The 22,624-nt window shown below is 40.9% G+C and overlaps 2 protein-coding genes across 2 annotated transcripts; one reads left to right on the top strand and one right to left on the bottom strand.

The window, feature by feature from the left end:
* Positions 1 to 466: 466 nt before the first annotated feature.
* On the bottom strand, positions 467 to 10,069 carry tmem19 (transmembrane protein 19). The gene is made up of 8 exons (XM_085386286.1): positions 9,854 to 10,069; positions 8,914 to 9,061; positions 6,468 to 6,581; positions 4,174 to 4,311; positions 2,745 to 2,821; positions 2,485 to 2,662; positions 1,828 to 2,037; positions 467 to 749 (listed from the first exon to the last, which is right to left on the bottom strand). Exons 2-8 carry the CDS (start codon positions 9,041 to 9,043, stop codon positions 589 to 591), a joined length of 1,008 nt encoding a protein of 335 aa, XP_085242412.1. The 5' UTR covers positions 9,044 to 9,061; positions 9,854 to 10,069; the 3' UTR covers positions 467 to 588.
* An 8,042-nt stretch (positions 10,070 to 18,111) lies between these two features.
* On the top strand, positions 18,112 to 21,948 carry kics2 (KICSTOR subunit 2). The gene is made up of 3 exons (XM_085386278.1): positions 18,112 to 18,551; positions 19,544 to 19,841; positions 20,831 to 21,948. The coding sequence occupies exons 1-3, from the start codon at positions 18,323 to 18,325 to the stop codon at positions 21,648 to 21,650; spliced, it is 1,347 nt and encodes a 448-aa protein (XP_085242404.1). The 5' UTR covers positions 18,112 to 18,322; the 3' UTR covers positions 21,651 to 21,948.
* Positions 21,949 to 22,624: the final 676 nt, after the last annotated feature.

Consider the following 22,624-nt stretch of genomic DNA (forward strand, 5'->3'; position numbering starts at 1 on the left):
AACTTTTACACGGCTGCATATTAACGACCGACCTTGCCTCCTCAAACGTACCCTCATGTCTCCGCCCACCGCGGATCCTCAACCTGAACTTTTGAGAGCAGTTTAACCTTAATGCTCCATCTTCCCTCTGCTGCTGTGTTCATATTCATCTAATCACAGCTCTGCAGACACCGTCACCAACCTTCCACCCCGCTGCCAGTTTTCTTTGTTTACGTCAAAATTACACCAGTTTCATTTCCTGATTTTATTTTATTTTTTTCACTAAATGGCAGAAACGTCATCTCATCTAAAACAAATCAGTCACATCCAGACTGAGGGGTTGGCAGTGAAGTTTAATACATCCATGGCCTCCTGAACATGTCATGTTTAAAAACACAGTGGCTTTGAGCTGATGGTGTGGGTGCAGCTGATGGTGCAGGTGTGGCTCAGTTATTAAAACCTGTCTTTTTTTGTTTTGTTTAAAAAAAAAAAAAAAAAAAAAAGATGTTGGTCTCAGATGTTTAGTCAATGTTTGAATAACACTAATTCAGGCAGCCAGCAGGTCATAAAACAGGCAGACAACTGTGAACTGTGCTTTTTAGTGTCAGTCTATCGAGGCCACGCACCCCAGGCCAGCCCCGGCAGGATGAGCGCGATGAGGACAGAGGAGAACAGGTTGACTGCGTTGTTGTCTAAGATGGGTTTCCCGCAGATCCACTGGGTGGTGGCGGAGCTGTAGCTCACCACCTTCCCGATGCTCGCGTCAAAGCCTGAGGGGACACAGGAGAAAAGTCAGAAAATCTCTGCGTGTCACTGCACGAAAGGAAATCCCAGCTGCAGAAAACGTTACCAAAAAATTTAACTCTTTCTTTTCTTTTTTTTTTTTTTAATTTTTTATTAGTCTGCAGATGCGGTTTACTTGTTTCAGTCAAGCTAAACAGGGACTGAGGTTTAGGAGAGCCCCTCTGAAGCTATGTTTTAATTCTGTTTAATTTTTAGTGAAATAAGTTTGAACTCCATGAGCTGGGATTTGAAGTAAAAGCTGCTTGATCTCTGAGGGCCGCTGAGTTCAATGGTTCAACTTCACTATTATAGGGAAAGAAACTGCAGAACTTCACTCTAACTGGGCATGTTTAATACTCTAAAAGGAAGCCACTCACTGTTCTCCTGCTTCCTCTGATCTCCGTATGAACGTCAAGCTTCAGCATCAGATTCAGTTCAATCTTATTTTTTACAGCAGCAAATCATCGAGGAGCTTCACATTGTGAGGTAAAAACCCAACAATCAGACGACACCATATGAGCAGGCACTTTGGCAACAGCGGAAAGGAAAAATCCTTACATCTGATTTATAATCAGCTCAAACTGAACTTTAATCTCATCTCTGTAACTCAGCAGTCAGACTGCAAACATTTGCTGTACGTTGCTGAGAATTGGTGTTTAAATCAAACTGATCTGTGTAAAGCTTCAGACACTGATCAATCATTGATCATGTTGTAACTGATCACACTGATGAAAAACATCTGTTGCAGCTGGATCTTGGAGATTATTGGAACAATTGAGTGAAGATGAGGCTGAAATGGAACTAAATGGATTTTAAGGGCATTTTTAAAAGAGGCTGGTTGTAATCTGATTACATTTCATATTGAAATGTGAGCCCGGATTGAGATTCAGTCAGTAAATGATGTCAAACAACATTTTAAAGGTTCAAAGTATGAACGCGACATCTGAATCTGTCTGACACATCTGGGTTTGCGAGACAGAATCCGAGGCTGTGTGGCAGATCAGGAAGTTTCTCTACGTATGCAAACACTTAACAACATTCACATGAGATCTGGCTCAAACCCACCTGAGTACTGCATGTGCGCCCCCAGGAAAGAGTCCAGCATGGACCCGAGCAGGCCGGCCACGCCGCCGTACACGACGATCGGCCACTGGGGGTCGGCCAGGTGGAGGTCGCTGACTGTTAGCAACTGCGTCACAAAGTAAGCCACACCCACTGCTGCCCCACCGAGGAAGCTGGCAACCAATCCTATGGGAGTAACGCCTCCGTTTGTTCCTGCAGGGAAAAAAAGCCCCAGAAAAATGAGGCAACTTATCTAAAAATGATTTTCAGCGCAAAAGGATGCATGATTAGGTCAACTGAAATCTAAAAAAATGATTTCATGTTTTGTTTACTGCTGATCTTCTGTACCTACAGCCTTTTAATGAGATGCCACACAGCATGAAAAGAAGTGTTCATCTGTGGACTCTCTTCAGATAAATCAATGTGACAAGTCACATTATTAATGAAGCTCACAATCACGCCTCCTCGTCCTGATGAACGGTTGTGAAAATCTAATCTGTGTGTTTGGCTTCATGGAAAAGAGTCAATTCTCAGGAGTCCTGAGCTTCACAACTTTAAAAAAAACCCAGTCTGATCTGAACTGTGCTGTGGGACTTTTCCCCTCTTTAACACAAAGTGGAACATTCACATCATTACCCTACCCTCTTACTGGCTCCTCACCTGTGGGGACTTCCTTCCAAGTGGTTATGAGTCTCGGCTTTGATAGGCTGAGGACTGGCCCCACCTCAGATGCCCAGGTGTCCCCGGTACTGCATGCGAGCGCGCCCAGTAGGGAGAGGCACATCCAGGAGGCAGAGTACTGCTTATTGAAATCGATGGGGATCTCACCTGGACCCACCTGAAGCACGAGCAGGAAATGAATAACTTTACTAACATTACACTCACACAGAGCAGCTTATTTCCTGTGCTTCTCAGTTTACCTCGATCATGTAGAGCAGCGCCAGCTCAGTGGGAACACCTCCATTGCAGAAAACCTGAACCCAATTCCTCTGACCTCCTAAAAACAAGTAATTCACATTTAATTCAAACTGTTCCAGGACAACTGTTTAAGCAGCCCAGGTAAAAGGCGGTGGGTCAAGGGGAGTCACTAATCAGATGCTTCGTTTTTTTTTTCCTCAGCCACAGATCATTTAAAAAACAAACTCGTCACATTGGCCCATTAAAAAAGCAATAAATAAACATATTTAGTATAATAATGTAAAATATGTTATTAGTTTATTTAAATTTCATATGAATAAACTTAATATGCAAAATAATTAAATTTAAAGTTACATTTTCACCACTAGATGCCAGCAGATTACAGATTATGGTCAACAGAGGTCTATTTCCTAACCCCTCCCAATTAAATAGAGATCCTAGCTATGGTGGCTGCTGGACAAACGCATTTTGGCCAGCTACAAGAGATCCGAGTATTAAAGTTAGACTGTACTCCATAAAAGCTGTGACCGGAGTGCACGTTTCTACTGTTGTTTGTGAACACACTTCCTGATTTGCTGTCAGTGTACTCTGACGGCAAAGTGACCCTTTCCCCCGACAGTGAAATACGTCAGTTCACCGTTTACCTCAGCTGTGAATGCCGGGTAAGAAGCATCTGCCTTTATTTACTCTGGGAGAGGCTGGAAAACTTATCTTAGCCTATAACTAGCTGCTGTTGTTGTTGTTTATCCATCTCATGTCTGATCTGTTGACGATAAGTAATTGTGAGAATATCGGACATAAATTAGCTATTTTACGTATGTTTTCGTGTGTTAGAGCCCTGACTTCAGTTCAGGAGACGAGGCTTAAGGTGAGGAGGAAGAAGATGATATTTTATTAAGATGACTGTGATGTCTGTTACCTCTTTGTTTCAGTTTGGGGAAAGGGGATCCCTTCTCAAAAGATAAAACACAGAGCTGATTGTAAGTTTATGAGAATGCATCATTTAGTTAGAATTTTTTTATTTATTTTTTAAACAGTAATTACGCACATATTAACTTTTTGTTAAATAAACTAAAAAAACCCTAAAAAAAACCAACAAAATGCTGTTCCCTCGCTTAGACACACCTGTGCATGTTACAGGTGTGTCTGTTAGAATTGTTGAGGATGGCAGCAAAGTTTGTTATCAGCTTTAAATTTGGTTTCTTACAAACACAAGTGCATGCACAGCTTCAGCTCCGTTTCAGTCAGTGGAGCTGCTGATGGACGCTTTACTTCACCCACAAGCTAATGGTCGGATGCTTTGTGCTGCTAGTTTGAGTAAGACATCAAAAGTGTTTTCATCTCTCATTCTCTCTGTGGCTCCGCCTCCTCACTGTGTCACAGAGCTTCCACCAGTCTCTGCAGCACCTGTGAAGCCTTTACGTCTCTCACCTTCTTTGTACTCGGCGTCGATCTTCTTCTTCTGCGCTCCTCCCCAGCGGGTCAGTCTGGAGGAGGTGATGAAGAAGGCCAGCAGAGTGGAGAAGAAGCTATAGTTTGCCATCGTCAACACAAACCCCACCAGGAGGGCTGAGGGCACAGAAACACATGTTAGCACAAGCTCACCAGTCATTCAGAGCGTGCCGTTCTGTTGCCAAATGTTTAAAAAGAACAAACCCAGCTGAAGATGTCAAGCTTTACAAAAAAAAACCAAAACAAAAAAAAAAAAAACACCCCATAAAGATAGTTTCATTTTGCGTTTCCTGGAAGGCAGAAAAATCACCTCCCTTCTTCATATACTGTAGATCGCCTGAGCGTCACAGAGGCATCATTCAGCAGTGTAATAAATCAGATCAGTATCAGTTCTTTTCATAATTGCCTCGACTTCAGGCAGCAGCCTCGTGACTCAGTTTTCAGGATTGTGAGGTCTTTTGTGGCTCAAAGGAGCTTGCAAAGAAAAGCGTCTGGACTTCTTTAAGTTGCTTGAATGTCAAATCCATAAAAAGCAAAAATCAAAACTCTCAAGGAAAACTTCAAGAATTTAATGACTGTCACTTCACATGTGAAAACTTACAGTGCTGTGAAAAAGTAACTGTCCCCTTCCTGATTTCTTAATTTTTTGGCATATTAGTTATATTTAAATGTTTTGGATCAAACAAATTTTAATATCAGAGAACGATAACCTGAACAAGTTCAATATCTACTTTTTAAATTATGATTTCATTTATTAAGGGAAACAGTCAACCAAACGTACCTGGCCCATGTCAAAAAGTAACTCGTGAATTATTTGTAATTAACTACCGAGTTCAATTTCACTGCCTGACCTGCTGAATGAAGAAATATCTCAAATAGAACCAACACATCATGCCAGAATCTAAAGAAACAGCTGAGAAACAAAGTCATTGATTTCAATCAGTCTGGAAAGGGTTACAAAGACATTTCTAAGGCTTTGGCACTCTAGTGAACCTCTGTGATTCTTCCCAGGAGAGATTGGCTAACCAAAATTACTCCAAGAGGTCATCAACGACCCATCAAAGAACCCAGAGCAACATCTAAAGAACTGCAAGGTCACAGTTCGTGATTCAACAATAAGAAAGGGATTGGGCAAAAAATGGCAACAGTAGGAGAGTTCGAGGAGAAAAGCAGTGCTGAGCTAAAAGAACACAAAGGCTCGGCTCATATTTGGGGAAAAAAAAAATCTGGATGATACCCGAGAGTTTGTTGAAAGCATTCTGTAGATGCTAATGCAAGATTTCATCAAAATAATATCATACCAACAGTCAAACGTAGTGGTTGTGGTGTGATGGTTTGAGGCTGCTTTAGGATGCTTAATGGAGCCATGAAATCTGCTCTATACCAGAAAATCCTGAATGAATGATGGGAGCAAATGCTTTTTCACAGAACTGTAAACAAATTCCACAAAATAAACATCAAATGGAAGATATCAGCAGTAAGCTGAATATTTCAAACTAAAGACAGCAACGTGAGACGTGTGGAAAAATTCCCTCTGCTTGTCTGTTACACATATTTTCACAACTTTATCGAATTCAGGCTCTGGTTTACATTACAAGTACCGATTCAGGAATGAAAAGGTGTCTAATGTGAGAATTGAGTCCGTTCATGGGGCGATTTTGTGACAACATTAATGTGGATTATGAGTTTTAGATCTTTAAAGTCCATGACTGTGGCCAGAAATCCAGTTTTCTGCTCTTTAACTCAAGCATATGAGAACAAGTCTTCTGTGACCAACATGACTTCAGTTTAATGGGTCACATGACGAGATCTGTGCGTCATCTGCAGATTCGTAGTAAGAGGTCTAGTTGTTTTCTGGTGCGAGAGCTGGAAATGCATTACAGTCCTTGGTTTTAAATGCATCGCTTACGTCATATAATACCAAGAAAACAGGCAAAAGCAGCAGCCTGAAGAGCTTGGCGTGTTATCTGAAACTGAAAAATGGTTTGGATTTTTTAAAATGTGCCTCTTCTTGGAAAATATGTAAGTATTGGAGAATCCTCTTTATTTTAAAAGGTCATAGAATATCCCCCTTTAAAAAAAACTAACCAAAACACGCTCACCCACCACTTTATTAACCAATCACAATGAAGCAACTTAACGCAGTGTAGACACACACCAAACATCACAACTCTTCTAATGTTCACTCGAAATGACTTCATAACGGCTAAGCAGCGAGCCAGGAAGCCAAAACGACATCACGCAGGTGGGTAAAGGTGATGACAAATACTCACCGGCCAGCGCTCCCGATCGGTCCAGACTGCGTCTCTTCAGCGCTCGCATCGTCACCGTGAGGGGTACCAAGATGGAGAACAACCAACGCCACGGCGACACAGGCTGCAGCGTGCCTGAAAACAAACACACACACCAAGACTACCATCAGCACCTCTCCACCCGACTGATCGTTTGAAGGATTTACTGAAGCATGTAAAGATCCGTTTTTATTTTTAAATAAAAAAAAGTTTTTATTTAAATATTAAAAAGAAATGAGATGCACTTTTTTTTTTAAATATAACTGATTAAACTGCAGCTGCTGCATATTATTCTGGCTTTTTCTGGCTCATTGTGGGCTTTGGAGGTGATCAACTCCAACAACAGTGTCAGGTCACTCAAAGTGTAACAATCCAGTAACTGTGTCTTAATTTAAAACCATGCAGGGACTGATTTCAGTGGGGACAGCTGTAGAAGGGAAATCTATCTGATGATGATGATTTCAAAATAAAACCGGAGAGACGTGAAATGAGCTGATGTGCTTCGATAATGTAAGCTGTTGAAATAATTTAAATGTGGCAGGTGCAGCAGGTGGAGATGAGTGCAGAAGATTTACAAGATGGTAGTGAGACCCACTGTGATTTTTTGTGTGGGGACGGTGGTACTGAGAGAAAGACTGGAGGCCAAGGTGGGGGTCTTCAGATTTTCACTGGGAGTGAGCAGGAGGAGAAGCTTAGAAATGATATGACGGACAGCTTAGGAGTGATGGAGGATATTGGACAAAGGATGATGAAGATGGAGGAGAAGGAGGAGGAAGTAGTATAAGAAGGAGAAGAAGAAGGCAGAAGAGGGGAGGAAAATCTTGGTGGAAATGCTGTAACATCTCTCGTCATTTGTGAAGCTGGTGGCCAAGCTACAAGACCTGGGGCTTCCATACAGCACCTGCATGTGGATCAACAGCTTCCTCTCGGGCCGTAGACAGAGAGTCAGAGTTGGCCATCACACATCCTCAGCCCTGAGTCTCAGCACTGGCTCACCCCAGGGCTGTGTGCTCAGTCCACTGCTCTACTCTCTCTACACACACGACTGCACTCCTCGCCACCACAGCAACATCTTTGTGAGATTTGCAGATGACACCACAGTGGTGGGGCTCATTTCCAAGGGAGACGAGTCTACGTAGAGACGAGGTGGAGCAGCTGACGTCATGGTGTAAGGCCAATAACCTCCTCCTCAACACTTCAAAAACCAAAGAACTCATAATAGACTTCAGAAGGAAAAAGGCAGAGATCCAACCACTATTCATAAATGGGGACTGTGTAGAAAGGGTGGCAAGCTTCCGCTTCCTGGGAGTCAATATAGAGGAGAACCTTTCCTGGAGTGTGAACACCTCCGAGCTGCTGAAAAAGGCCCAACAGAGACTGTACTTCCTGAGAATTCTCAGGAGGAATAACATCACACAGAGACTGCTGGTGTCCTTCTACAGAGCCACCATTGAGAGTGTTCTAACTTACTGCATATGCATCTGGTACACTAGCTGCACAGGGGCTCAGAGGAAAGCACTCCAGGGGATCATTAACACCGCCCAAAAGATCACTGGCTGCCCTCTCCCCACACTGGAAGTTCTACACAACGCCCACTGTTTTAAAAAGGCCCAAAACATCATAAAAGACACCTCACATCCTGGCCACTCCCTGTTTGAAATGTTGCCCTCAGGCAGACGGTACAGGGCAATCAGAGCAAGGACTAATAGACTCAAACACAGCTGTTATCCAACTGCAATAACACATCTGAATACTACAAAAAAATGTCCATCACGCCACTCTTGTGTTAATCTATGCACGGTCTGAAGCATGTGTGTGGGAACGTATGTGAATGTTTTACTGTTACATCTTATTAGTATTTTAAGTATTCTATCCATTTTATTTATTGAATTTTATTGTTTTATTTATATTGCTAGGGATGATGCAATGATCGGGGACCATTCTTCATTTCGTTGTTCTCGTGACAATGACAATAAAGTTTCTGATTCTGATTCTGAAAATCTAATGCTTGAAGCACAAACAAATGCTCAATCACAAACATTTGAGTAACAGCACGAAACCCAAACTTTACTTATAATGTTGCTCAAAAGAAAGACCAGAGACCCTGACTCATTTTTATTCACCAAGTATGTGCACACATACAAGGAACTGAGTTTCTTCCTGACAGCTGTCAAGTTTGTCTTTCAACATACGCCTCGTGTCCTCATTGCCACGCTCTCTCTGTCCATGCATGACTGTGAAAAATGGTACTGAGGTCTGTTCAGCTTTTAACCCACTTCAGGAGAAAAAAAAAAAATCAAAGTTAGTGTGAAAGGTATTCAGGGCACATGGAGGGGCACATGATTTAATGGATTAACTTCCTGTTTGAAGGCAGTTTTAAGGAAAAGAAAACCCTTAAAGTGAAAACATTCCCAGGCGGACAGCTCACCGTAGAACGTGCTCATCGTGAGGGAGAGGATCCAGAAGAAGAGAGAGAGTGCCAAAGTGGCACACAGCACGATCATGTCAATCATCATGTTGATGGACTCCTTCATCAAGATGTCATTTTCAGTGTCCATGCTGAGGGACGGCCCGTGCTGCAGGACAGGAGGACAGAGTCACGTCAGTGTTTGTTAGATAGTTTCTGCTGCTGTAAGAAAACGATACTGCTACTTCAAGTTGGTCAGAACATGTTTAATAACAAAGTAAAAGTTCTCATTTTGCCTAGACTTTCATTTCTCCTTCATAACAGTGCCTCAGAGCAGAAAATATAACCCTAATACAGCCTAAACTTCTTTTTATGCTTTATTTTGCTGTATTTTGCTTGCATTGTAAAACTACACAGCATTAAGGTTTGTTATTTTCTGTATTAAGCACCTTGAAGTTACATATAATAAAATATGCTAGTTAAAAAAAATACCATTCCTTGGAATAGGTGGCACTTATAGGAATCATGTTGTGCAGAAAGAGTCACATGACATGTAAAACTCGCCTCCTGGAGCCTGAAGCAGAGAGCCCAGCTTGGTACACCTCTCAGGTAACACCCTTATGCCGCCTCATTTCAAACCTCCTGACTCTCCCCTGGCACTGGCTGACCTCAGGCTAGCCTGTACTCATCCTCCCTCTGCTCTGTTTAAATGAACTGCCTGAGAACCACTCTCTTAATTTGCCATGAAGAGAGTCATGAGGAGAGCGGAACCAAAACAAAGCGCCATCAGACCTCCCTAACATTGAAATTATACACCTAAATATGAGAACTAAGTGTTCTCAAAGCAGAATAACACTCTAAAATAATATCAAACACCGGGCTGAAGTGTCAGTTTGGTACATGGGAATATATTTAAGCGGTACTTAAAAAACTTTTTTTAAAAATACATATATAAACTCACCGTTTATCTCCTGAGCCATCACGACTTGTCGGTTACACGCCCTACTTTAACGAGAAGGTTAGCTTTCTATATTTTAAGTGGAACAACTAACAGTAGTGTTTCTTACAAATATAATTAAAGAGAAAAAGATTTTAGCAGTGAAACCAAACGGAATTCAGAAGCTCAGCTGAAGCTTCCAGGCTAAAACACCTGCCGGAGGGAGAAAACACGACGGACCCACTTCCGGCAGCCAGCCACTGAGTTCTTAAAGGGACAGTAACCCAAATTACAGCTATTTTTTTGTTTTTTGTTTGTTTTAGGGTTTTGTTTTTGTTTTTTTAAATAGGTCGGCATAGGTAGAAACACGACAAAGCACAGGCGAAATCGGAATATTTCATCAATTAATAACTGTGTTTAATTGATAGCTGTATTGAAGATATTTATGAAGATATTTCTGGTTTAAAAACTTTTATAATTTCGTGTCTACTCAGAAGACATTCCAAAGGTTTCGTGTTTTAAACTAAAAAAAAAATCAAATTAAGGCAGTTGAGTCCCGTATAAAAATGAAAAAAGAAAAGAAAATACTAACGCTGCACCCCATTAGAGTCATCCATCTCAGCTCAGACTGGATAATTAAACACCCACAACGTTATTTTTAAAGATCTTGCTGAGGTGCTCATGATCCTCCTTACAATAATTTGGCAATATTTCTGGAATTTGACCAATGAGGTTCATGCCTTTTGTATATCTAGTTTTCCTGGCATGTAAAGGCATTTAAGATAAGATAAGATAAGATAAGATAAGATAAGATAGAACTTTATTAATCCCTCGGGTGGGTTCCTCTGGGAAATTCGACTTCCAAAAAAAGCACAGCAACGACCAAAGTTACAGTTACAGAATTGTTATATATATATATATACACACACACACACACACACACACACACACACACACACACACACACACACACACACACACACACACACACACACACACACATATATAAATACAGAGACAAATATAAATAAAATATACAAAGGGGATAAATAGAATAAATAGGAATAAAAAATAAAAATACAAGTGAATTGCACATTTCAAGTATTGAGTCTATTGCACTGTTGACTATTTACAAAAAGTATTGCACAAGGTATTGTACAGTGAGGTGCAGAGGCACTACAGCTTAGTTGTTCCCCCCTCCTTTGTCCTCCTGTTTCCCCTCCCTCTCCCCTCCAGAGAGGAGTTAAACAGTTTGATGGCGTGTGGGACAAAGGAGTTTTTAAGTCTGTTGGTTCTTGTCTTGGGGAGAAGCAACCTGTCACTGAACAGACTCTTCTGGTTGTTTATGGCCGTGTGCAGAGGATGCCCAGCATTGTCCATAATGTCCATCAGTTTCTTTAATGTCCTTTTCTCTGCCACTGTCACCAGAGTGTCCAGCTTCATGCCGACCACAGAGCTAGCCCTCCTGATCAGTTTCTCCAGCCTGGATGAGTCCTTCTTTGCTGTGCTGCTCCCCCAGCACACCACAGCATAGAAAAGTACTCCAGCAACCACCGACTGGTAAAACATCCTCAGGAGCTTCCTGCAGATGTTAAAAGACCTCAGCCTCCTGAGGAAGTACAGTCGGCTTTGGGCTTTTTTATACAGGTGCTCTGTGTTGCATGACCAGTCCAGTTTATTGTCCATCCACAGCCCGAGGTACTTGTACTTGTTGACCACCTCCACCTCCTCCCCCTCTATCTGAACTGGCAGTGGACCTTCTCTGGACCTCCCGAAGTCCACAACCAGTTCCTTAGTCTTTGAGGTGTTGAGTTGCAGGTGGTTTGTGTGACTCCATGCGACAAAATTTTACTGTGCACACATACGTGGAACTTAAAATTACATTGACGTTCGTCTTTTGGATGTTTGAAAAATCTTGAAACCGATTTTGAAACATGTGGAGCAACCCTGCAAAAATTGGTGTAATCGAGTTTTTGTAGTGTTGCTTGTTTGGATTTGCAGCTTACTCTTTAAGAAGCTGGACTCAAGTAAAACATAAGGCAGCAGATAAATAACCCTTACAGACAGACTACATGGAAAGCGATGTCCTACCGTTTGATGAAACAGAATAATATCTATAATCATTCTTGCCATTCTTCTTGGAATTTCTGAGCTTCCAATGATCTTCAAGAGCTTTAAAGCTCCGCTCAAAATGCAGCCTTTAATCTATGATCCCATGGGAAATACTTCTCTTCCTGACAGCAGAGCACAGAGAGACCTCTGTTCTTGTCTTGCATCACAGCAGAATTTTTTTTATCGGGTGTCTGATGAAAAATCAAAGATTGACACACTTAAGTCAAATCAATTATGTCCTATTGAGAATACAGTTGGAGATTTCACAAGCTTCAAATAACAAGAAGTATCTATCCACCGGTTTGATCATTTTCCCTTCAAATACCTCTGTAGTTACTGTGCGAATTATCATTTTATTGTGTGACGATTCGTGGTTGCTAGAGGATGAATCCTACCCACTCTGGTAATCCTCTGACATGGCCTTAATATTCTGTGAAATCTTCCCAACTCAAACTGATTGAAAGGCTTAAATCTTTCCACATTGTTGATCATGGTTTTCAGATGATGAACGTAGGTACAGCTGAGGTACAGCTGAAAAGAAAGGTCAGTTTACCTTCAACTCTTCTGTCCTTATTTTGGTTTATGTGGGGTGATTTACTATTTACCACTACGAATGGAAAGTCAGTCTGAGGCTCAGGGAATATTCACTGTGTCACAGGTATTTGCACATAAATTAAAGTCTAATTATAGTTGACTGTGAAGCTCAGCTCAGCTTTAACTACCACATTGTTGAGATCAGATGTATTTCTGTTCCACTGCATTTGTACAGGCTAATAAAAGTGATTCTGTATCTGCCAGCATTTTAAAAGCTTTTCTGTGTAATGAATGTGGAGCAGTTTGTACACATTACACACTTTTAATACCAGGGTTAGAACAGATTGTGTCTCATCATAAAAACACCTCGATTTTTATAAAACCCCATAAACCATTTATGATGCAGCCTGGTTTTTCTGGAAAGGACCAAAAGATGTGCCAATTATGCTCATTTCTGAGAGGGACAGCATCACCACAGCAGTGATGTAGAATAACTGTTCCATCTTCTTTTTACTAGTAACTAGTTTTTTTCTTTCCAGCATTAAAAACTTAAAAAAAAGTTTCTGCTTTTACTTGATTACGTGTGATTTTGTTACTTAATATTTTCATTTAAATGTGTGCCTTTTTACTGTATTCTATTTATTTTGATTTTACTTAATTACAATATTGTTATCAAACAGTATATATGACATAATTTCATATCTTTTTACCCCGTGTGTTTAAATGCGTTTAAATAATGTTAAAGTTCTGTATCAAAAAATACCAATCTTGGGATTTTAAAAAAGTATATTATAATTACTCTTTTTTTGTTTTGTTTTGTTGTTGTTATAATTACTTAAGTTTCAGCCAGCAGCAGAAATTGAGACTCATCAGACCACAAAACATTTTTTAGTCTTGTATTGCATAGTTTTGGTGAGGCTGTGTGAATTGTAGCCTTTGTTTTCTTTTCTATTTTTAGATGGCAAGAGTGGCACCCAATGTGGTCTTCTGCTGCTTTAGCCTGTGTGCAAAGTTTGAGTTTGCAATGCTCTTCTGCATACCTTAGTTATAACAAGTGGTTATTTGAGTTACTGTTGCTTTTTCTCCCACAGAGCTGCAGTTTACTTCATATTTTCCTCTTTTTTGGACTGTCCTCTGTAAATCCCAGACATGGTTGTGTTAGAAAATCCCACCAGATTAGCAGCTTGTGAAATACTCAGACCAGCCCATCTGGTACCAACAACCACGCCACGTTCAACCCAGTTAAAATAATGTTTTTTCTCATTCTGATATTCAGCCTGAATGTCTGCAGGTCATCTTGACCACATCTAAATGCATCGAGTTACTGCCACAGGATTGGCTGAATAAATGTTTGTGTTTGTGTTACCAAAGAGTTGAAAAAGTCTACCTAATAAAGTGGCCGTAGAGTGTATATCCAAAACTATAAAGCAAAATGATTTAATGTTTTTAACAAATTACAATAGACTAAATACTCAAAACAAGAATTTGTTTAATTATATCTTCCTCCCACTGATTCACACAGGTGCACAAACCTGCGGATAATTTACAGCTCAAATTTCTTGTAGCCTGGTCTTATGCTCCAATATTAAACCCACACACAGTCATAGTGGTGATTTAATATCAGTAGTTTATTTTGAATACACACCATAAATGTCTATCAGTCAAAAATATTAACTGAGATCAAACTATGAACACACACACACTAGGGGAGAGCTATTGAAGGAAAGAGAGATTATGCCATCTACCGAGCAGCGACGAGCGGAGGAGGATCAGAGGAGATGTGGTTTGTGCGAAACTGAAGCAGCAGTAACTTTTTAAGAGGGGGGCTAGATCCACCCCTGGAGAGAGAGAGAGCCTTAAGAGAGAATTAGAGAGAAAGACCTTATAATATTCTGTATTTCCAAGACTCATGGGAAGTGTAGTTGTTGAAAGGGACTTCAACACCATGACATGATGTTGGAGCTTAGTGAATCCTATGGGCTCAAATTGTGGTCATAAATATTTTGTACTTGTAAATCAAATGTATATTTGTGAGTATTTGAGTTTTGTAACCTTGTAAACCAAAATATGTGAAAATGTTATGCTTGTGCATCTACAGATGAGAATTTCTGTGTGTGTAAAAAAAGATTTGTGTTTGTAAAAGTATTTACACAAGTTACAATTATTTTTGTTAAGGTCTGGTTACAGATATAAAGCAAAAAACTACATGTAAAACTCTGTGCTCGGGTTCCCTGGCTGCATGTGGCTTTCAACTAACACATAGATGCAGAAACATAACATTTTTCAAATATTTTGGTTTACAAGGTTACAAAACTCAGTACACAAATATGCATTTGATTTACAAGTACAAAATATTTATGACCACAATTTGAGCACATATGAATCCCCAAAGACTCTTGGAGCAAATGAATCCTGAGGGAAATCAATGGGCAAGCCAAACTTTAAACCATAGACTGTATATAAAAGATGGGATTAGTCACTGCCAAGCCGCTTTTTTGGTACTGGAAGTGACCCTATTAGGACAGGCCTAAGTTGTTTCTTGCATCAGGCTGTAACCATATTTATGTCTGCTGGGAAGTTGGACACGTTAACATTGGAGTCTATGGCAACTGACTCACTGTTTGAAGCAGCATCAAGTGGCCACTAGAGGAACTACAGGAACTTCATCCCCTTTGATTGGTGCTTAGATTTAGTCAGGGGTGTCCCGCTCCAAGCCTCAAGGGCCAGTGTCCTGCAGGTTTTAGATATCACCCTGTGTCAACACACCTGAATCAAATGATTAGTTCATTACCAGGCCTGTGAAGAACTTCAAGACATGCTGAGGAGGTAATTTAGCCATTGAAATCAGCTGTGTTGGATCAAGAACACAACTAAAACCTGCAGGACATCTGCCCTTGAGGCCTGGAGTTGGACACCCCTGGCTTAAGTGATATTAAGGTTATATATCTTCACCAACACCCCTGACAGCAACATCAATTTTACATTTATTTTTAGTCCTTGCAACATATTTCAGGGCCCGGTTAAAAGCCAACAAGAATGAGGACATATAACAGCAATATATATGAAACAAAAACAAAAACCAATTAATATAAAACATATTCAGAGTGTTATTTAGTACAAAAAAGCACAAAACAGTTCTGTTAAATAACTGTGTCAAAAACATTAACTGTAGATAAAGTATTGGGAGGTTTTCCACAGTTTCAGCCCCACAAAAGATAACTTTAATATGCTTTCAATAATAAAAGTGAAAAATAAGTCTAAACCTGGGATTTGGTTCATTCCTGTTGTTACTTAGAGGGGATACATGATGAAAAATAGTAACGTGTAGGAAAACTGGGAAAAATATTGGCGAAAATATTTTTTTAAGTCAAAGAACAATATAACTTCACTTCTTAAAGTTATGTTGTATTTAATTTACATATTAATTTCTATATTTGAACTCCTGGGATTAATAACTCATAATAATTTGTCAGTTTACTTTTGTAAATTTGACCTTTTTTTCTTGGAAATTTGAGTTTAAAAAATCTGGATTTTTATAACAAATTAAAGACAGTGAAAATAAATTAACAATAAAAACAGGGGTGGATCTAGAAGGGTGGCATGGGGTGGCAAGTGCCACCCTAAAATGATCCCTTGCCACCCCAAGTGCCACCCCAGTTTTGCATATGACAGTGTTGTTTATTCAAATAAGATAGCATTACCAGTTTGAGCGTAGTTACAGTCAACAATGAATATAAATGCTAAAACTGAATATATTGGATAGTGTTCCTCCCCTGCACCATTAACAAATGGTTCAGCCCATAGCAGGACAGCTTTTTTCTTGTTTTCAGTAGCAAGCCATGCTTTTAATTGTGCCAGAGCATATTTTGAACAACACCATGGGAATTTCGGATTTTAAACAGGTGGTTGGTTGTTACACTCTGGAAATGGAATGAAGGTGAGTGTTATTAACCCTCTGTGGTCCACAGACACGCTGCACCTCCAAATCACATGACTGATGTAAGCTGACATAGCAACAAGCTGCAGCCACGCTGACTCTCTATTTCAGCCCACATTGAAAGTTCAGACTTTAAAGTTTTTAAATTTTAATTACAGGCCAGTAAATCCAGAGTTATGATAATATATATAAGCCACGCTCTTTACTAAATACTGTCGTCACGTTTTTGTGTGTGCGTGTTTTAAGCGTTTTCTAAGGACAGCACGAAAACAGTAAAGAAAGAGAAAAAAAACCCTATTTCTTTTTGGTGGAAAAATGCACCATGTCGACCAATTAAAAAAAATAAGTCAACACGTGGGATTTGATTGTTTAGGAAGAGGGAAAAGTTTTAGGAGTGACGGTAACGGCAGCGAGACAGAGCAAGGGAGAGAGAGAGAGATCTTAGATGTGGGAGATTTGTGAAGTTTAGTGTGGAGTGGATTCTTAGTGTGTTGTGTTGTCTTGTGTAGTTGTTCTGTTGTGTAGTCGTTTTGTTTTGTGTGTCAGTGAGGGCACTAATGAATGTCACAAAGGCACATTTGCAATGTAAACACTGTCACTAAGTAGAAAACCAGCGGAGTGATACACCTCCTATTGTCAGGCCTGCTAAGTGTTGGGCCTGCAGGTTTATCCCTGTGCTGTTCTGTCTTTTGGTGGAGAAACTTTTTTTTTTTTTTACTGGCACACATCATTTGTGGGGCATCTTAGTGCGACACCTGATTGTTCTCTCATTTTAGTTTTAGTAATATTTTTAAATTCTTACACAAAATGAAAAAACAGCAGGTGCATTGGCTGCATTTTTAGATAAATAGTTAAATAGTTTACAAAATGTACAACTATATTATATTTGCATTTCAAGTTGTAAAAATTTACTCAGCATGTCTGTGGGTTTTTTTACAGTAAAAAAATACAACTAGGATTTTAAGTTCTTTGTGTGATTTCAGATCAGTAATACTAATGCCAGTGAAAAACAACTAAATTCAGTTGAGCTGAAAAGATACCAAACGAGGCAAGGGGAAAAAAATAAAATGAAACAATCTGAGGGTGAAATACAAACGTAAACTCAAAAGGAGTCAAAAATGGCCGGTTGTATTTCAGACCTCAGTGGGTTAATCCAACAAATCATGAAAATTAGGTTTAAATTTTTGTTCATGACAGTGCAGATTTCTGACAATTTGTGTAATTTAAAGCATCCAACAGTGTGATTGTTTTCTAACAAAAAACAGTGAAACTTAAGTTAGACTTGTGTTTGTAAATGAACCGCCCAATGTTGTGTAGCTTTCTGGATTTTATACTTATTGGGCTACATATTTATTTATTATACAGGCTATACAGTACATAACATCAAAACTCACATGTTTTATGTAACTAAAGTGTGTAATTATGTGGGCTACAGATAATAATTAAGTTATAGACTATATTTATATGAAAAACGTGTATACTTACTGCATTTAAATTAGTTTAACCATATGTAACCACCTACATGTGTGTTTGAAAAAAAAAAGGCTTTGATTTTGCCACCCCATTTGATTTCTTTGCCACGCTCATGCCACCCTAAGAAAATTTCTCTAGATCCGCCGCTGAATAAAAGACCCCCTCCTCTATCGCCCCCAATTTAGGAGGTTCTTCATGAATTGACGTCCGCGGCTTTCCGTAGTGTTTACATCCGGCGTAGTCAATATGGCGTCTTGCACTTGGCCTGTTAGCTTTAAATAGACGTGTTTTAATTTCTTTGTTTCACGTTTATATTTAATGGGTTTCCTGGGATCAGTATGTAAAATTAGCCTTTTAACCACACTATTTATCAGTTGGTGTTTTTTCTTACACACACTTCCCGTTGCTAACAGTTAGCTCGGGGGTATCTGCGAACCATGGAGGTGGAGGAGCTGCGGCCCGTTCCCCGGGAGCGGGCCATCCTGGAGAGCTTCTTCGCCCAGCTCGGCATGTTTTCCTTCGACCGAGCAAAGGACTACGTGGAGCGGGAGAAGGACGGCAGCAGGAGCAGCGGGAGCATCTGGAGCGCGCTGCTGGCCGCTCTGGCACACCTGGCCGCGGCGGAGAAGGTGTACCACAACATGACGTTCCTGGGACAGAAAATAGGTAGCTTTCTCTGCTGCTGTGGTCCCCTGTATAACTACCACCATAACACGGAGGGTGTGGTGGATTAAAGCAGATAAAATGGAGTATATATGGGGTCTGTGCATGTACTAAGGTAGAATAATTCGTCGATGTGTAATTTATTTCATTGACATTAAATGAAATTAAAATGATTTTTTAAAAAACGCGCAAATCTATGAGGGGAAAAAGTTTCAGGTGAAAATGGCATATTTGTAAGAAAAAAATTCAGGACAATGGAGCATGTTTATAAGTAAACGAAAGTCTAGGAGAAAAAATCTATTTGTAAGAAATGATAGCAAATTTAGGAGAACAATTGCAAATATGAATGTCAGTTCATGATAATAAAATGGCCTGTGGCGCTCATGCTGTGGAAGGAATGTTGGAATTGTGTGGTTCCCCTTAGAGCAAAGGGTCACTGCAATCACTACAAGTCTGTTCTGAGCATTCACCTTTAACCTGTGGTGAAATATTTCATGCGAGTGGTCTCCTTCAGAATGACACCTTCTTTAAAACGTCAAATATGGGAATGTTTTGGGAAATCTGGGTTCAGTCCATAATGGTGATTTCAGGGTTTTTACTCCTTTTTCCTGCTGTGAACATAAACATTTCTAAGTATTTATCTTTTTTTTTTTTTTGCTCCTAATAAACAGCTTTTAAATGTAGTGCTGTGCATGCAGAGTTTTAGGTTTTATAATTTGTTTTATGTCCTCGATGGATGTCCTGCATCACACCTTGCAGAACGTTTGTTCACAACAGCTCCAACTGTTTTTATCGCTGCTTCAGTCAGAATTTTAATCCAGTCTGAGCTGAGACTTATTATGTTTTCATCTTCATTATAAGTAAGCAATGATTTCTTATTGTCCATTCTTTGTACTCAATTAAACATTTAAAACTCCAAATTTAATTTCCACCACCAGGTGGCGCTGCAGCACCTAAGTGTTTCTGTAGCTTGACACACACCCCTCTCTCTGCAGGTGGCCAGTCCTTCTTCAGCCGGAAGGACTCCATCCGCACCATCTACACCTCGCTGTACAACGAACTCAGGAAGGTGGTGATGATGGGGCGCCACGGCCAGTTGAACTCCTCCTCTTCCGCCTCCTACCTGGAGGACCTGTTATCGCACCTTTCAGAGCAGCTCTGCCACTTCATCCAGGCCCGCATGGAGATGGCTGACCTGTACGAGAAAATGCACTCACTGGGCAGCCAGAAGAATGTCAACTCTGAGGAGCTGGTCACAGTGCTCGAGGTCGTCCTCCAGAAATACAGCTCCAAGTGTGTATCTGATTACAGATTACTTTTACTGAAGAAAATCTTTTAATTTTGCAATGTAAGAGTTAAATGGAACAGTTCGAAACTACTACAACTAACATAGTTGTAGCAACTAAGACTTCCAGACCCAGGTAGTTTGGTCCTTTGATGTTGATTATAAAAAAGCGAGATTAAAAAAACCCCAAACATGTACGGTTAAGTATTTGGACAACGACACAATTTTGACACAGACCAGGTGACTGTGCATAGAAATGTCTGTAATTCCTAAACAGGTAATGCAGTATTTAAATTAAAGTCCTAGAATTAAAGCTGGAAGTCAGCACTTAAATCATTTCTTCATAGTTTAATTTAAAACCTGCTGTGGTGGTGCACACTGGCAAAAATTGTGTCATTATTCAAAAGCTTCTGGACCCAAGTGTAAAAAAACAAAGAGCGAGAGAGAAAGGGAGAGAGTGACATATTGAGGTTGTTGAAGGGAAACTTTGAGCTCAGGAATCTGGTGTTTTCCCCAGAGACGTGTCAGCAAAGTGGCGTGCTGCAGCCACAGCAGGAACAGAAAGCGAGTGAGCTGTTGACGGAGCTGCAGCGGAATGCGGCGTGACGCGCCACACGTCAACGGGTCAGCCAGCCATGAACCGGCGAGAAACTGTAACGTGCTTGCTCTCTCTCTCTGCCTTGTCAGCAGATCTGGGGGAGACGTTTGTCTCAGCTGCTTTGAGGTTTCTGCAAATTAGGCCAGAAGAGAAAATAAAGGATTCTGTCTCCTCAGAGAGATTTTATTTTGGCACCCTCAAAACTTCTTCACATTTTGCCTTTGCAGGTCTGTCAGCACTGTTCAGAAGTGATTGTTTCACTGGAGCCTCAGTGTGTGTTTGTTTCAGGCCTGGAAAAGATGAATAATGTCAGACCCAACAGGAGGAATAATGACTGACTGATGGATTGGTTCCTTCTTTACTTCCTCACCTCCTTCTCTTTCTTTTTTGCTCTTCCAGGTTTCACCATCCCATTGTGGGCCGGGTGGAGGAGGGCTTCCAGATGGAGGTGGACGTAGTGACACAGCTGCTGCGCTGCCAAGCCCAGTTGTCCGAGTGGCACTTCCTGCCCGCCCTGCTCAGCCTGCACGGTGCCAACTCCAAGCTCCTCACCTGGGGTCAGCTGTTCCAGCGGCAGAAGGAGACTCGCAAGCACCTGTTCGGAGGTCAGTCCCAGAAGGCAGTGCAGCCTCCGCACCTCTATGTGTGGCTGCAGCGCTTCCAAGCGACACTGCTCGCCAAGTTCAGCTTCTACTTTCACGAAGTTCTGAGCAAGCAGACGGTACCGGCTGACATGAGGGCGCAGACGGCCCGCACCACCCCGGACTACTACGGCAAGATCTCCACCTTCATACGCAAACACGATGCCAGCAATGTGTCGCTTGTGTTTGACAACCGCGGCTCGGAAAGCTTCCAGGGTCACGGCTACCACCACCCACACTCGTACCGGGAAGCACCGAAGGGCGTGGAGCAGTTCCCCGCTGTGGTGTCACTGCCATCGGGAGAGCGGCCGCTCACACACTGGCCCAACGTCATCATGATGATGGGAGACCGCGCCGCTGAACTCAACACTCTGGACAAAGTGGTGCACTTCTATGATGACAAGGTCCAGAGCACATACTACCTGACGCGGCCGGAGCCGCACTTTACGCTTGTTGTCATCTTTGACGGAAGGAAGTCTGAGAAGGATCTGCACCTCACCGGCTTCTTGCAGGAGATTTCTGGCTCGCTTCGGAACTCCAAGCCTTTCAGCACCCTCAAACCCGGGTCAAAGGGCTGAACTGCACATCGACAAGACGCTAAATTTTTACATGGTCCGGCGTTTTCTGTGGTCCAGCTGGCGCTTTTTGCTGCTTTCTCAGTTTGCCAAAAATGTTCCAGACCAAAGAGATTCTAGGTGCTCTGAATTTATTTGACCTGACCGTGACAGGATGACCACCACAGCACTGCTTGTGCTCAGAGCCTTTTAATTATTTGGCATCATGCGGTTTTAACAGGTTTATGTTTTAATTCGTTATACATTACATTTGTTGTGCTTAATACAGTTTAAATAAAGATTTGAAATGTAAAACAGTAAAGTTTCAATATTTACTTTTTACATATTTTTTTTTGTATTATTTATTTATTTTTAATATCCTTATTTGTTTTAAACTCTTCTTTGCTGCAGCTGCTTTGGCTCCTCCCCCCTGTTTGAACCAACTTTGTTCTGATTGGTTGCCTCTCACAGGACGGGACTGCAGTGCTCAGCTATGTGCTGAGATCACTACAATAAGGATATGTGACATCATTTCGAGACCAGACAGTTTAACCTGTGAAGCTTTTGGCTCACTGCACATAAAGTGATCTCATTATGTGAAACTTTGGCTATGTTTAACAGGAATATCCATCACTGGAACAGAAAGCTCAATATTTTAGAGGAGAATTAAATAAATTTTTTGTGAGTATCGTCTGAGATTAAAAATTAAAGAGTGTTCATTTACTGATGCACATACACCCACTGGCCCTTTTATTAGCCCAGTGCATTTAAGCATTCGAACACATTCAAAACAATCCTCCTGAAGTTCAAGCTAAACATCAGAATAGGGGAGAAATGTGATTTAAGGGACTTTGAACAAAGCCTAAAACTGCCCATCTGCTCTCCTGCACAACCGTCTTTAAAATTTACAAAGAAAGATTTGAAAAGAGAAAATGTCCAGTGAGCGGCAGTTTCTGGCCAAAAATGTCTTGGTGATGTCAGAGGAAAATGGAAGCCAA

The sequence above is a fragment of the Rhamphochromis longiceps genome, linkage group LG17 (assembly GCF_057381845.1).
Source record: "Rhamphochromis longiceps isolate RC_006_pf linkage group LG17, R_longiceps_female_GT1.1, whole genome shotgun sequence".
NCBI classification, from domain to species: Eukaryota; Metazoa; Chordata; class Actinopteri; order Cichliformes; family Cichlidae; genus Rhamphochromis; species Rhamphochromis longiceps.

Bases quoted from the DNA above. Each gene is read 5' to 3' on its own strand.
- kics2 (XM_085386278.1), top strand. From the start codon at position 18,323: ATGGAGGTGGAGGAGCTGCGGCCCGTTCCCCGGGAGCGGGCCATCCTG. The intron at 18,552-19,543 runs GTAGCTTTCTCT...CTCTCTCTGCAG, and splicing joins GTTCCTGGGACAGAAAATAG to GTGGCCAGTCCTTCTTCAGC. The intron at 19,842-20,830 runs GTGTGTATCTGA...TTGCTCTTCCAG, and splicing joins CTCCAGAAATACAGCTCCAA to GTTTCACCATCCCATTGTGG.
- tmem19 (XM_085386286.1), bottom strand. From the start codon at position 9,043: ATGGACACTGAAAATGACATCTTGATGAAGGAGTCCATCAACATGATG. The intron at 6,582-8,913 runs GTGAGCTGTCCG...GTTTGTTTTCAG, and splicing joins CACGATGAGCACGTTCTACG to GCACGCTGCAGCCTGTGTCG. The intron at 2,038-2,484 runs GTGAGGAGCCAG...TTTTCCCTGCAG, and splicing joins TTGGAAGGAAGTCCCCACAG to GAACAAACGGAGGCGTTACT.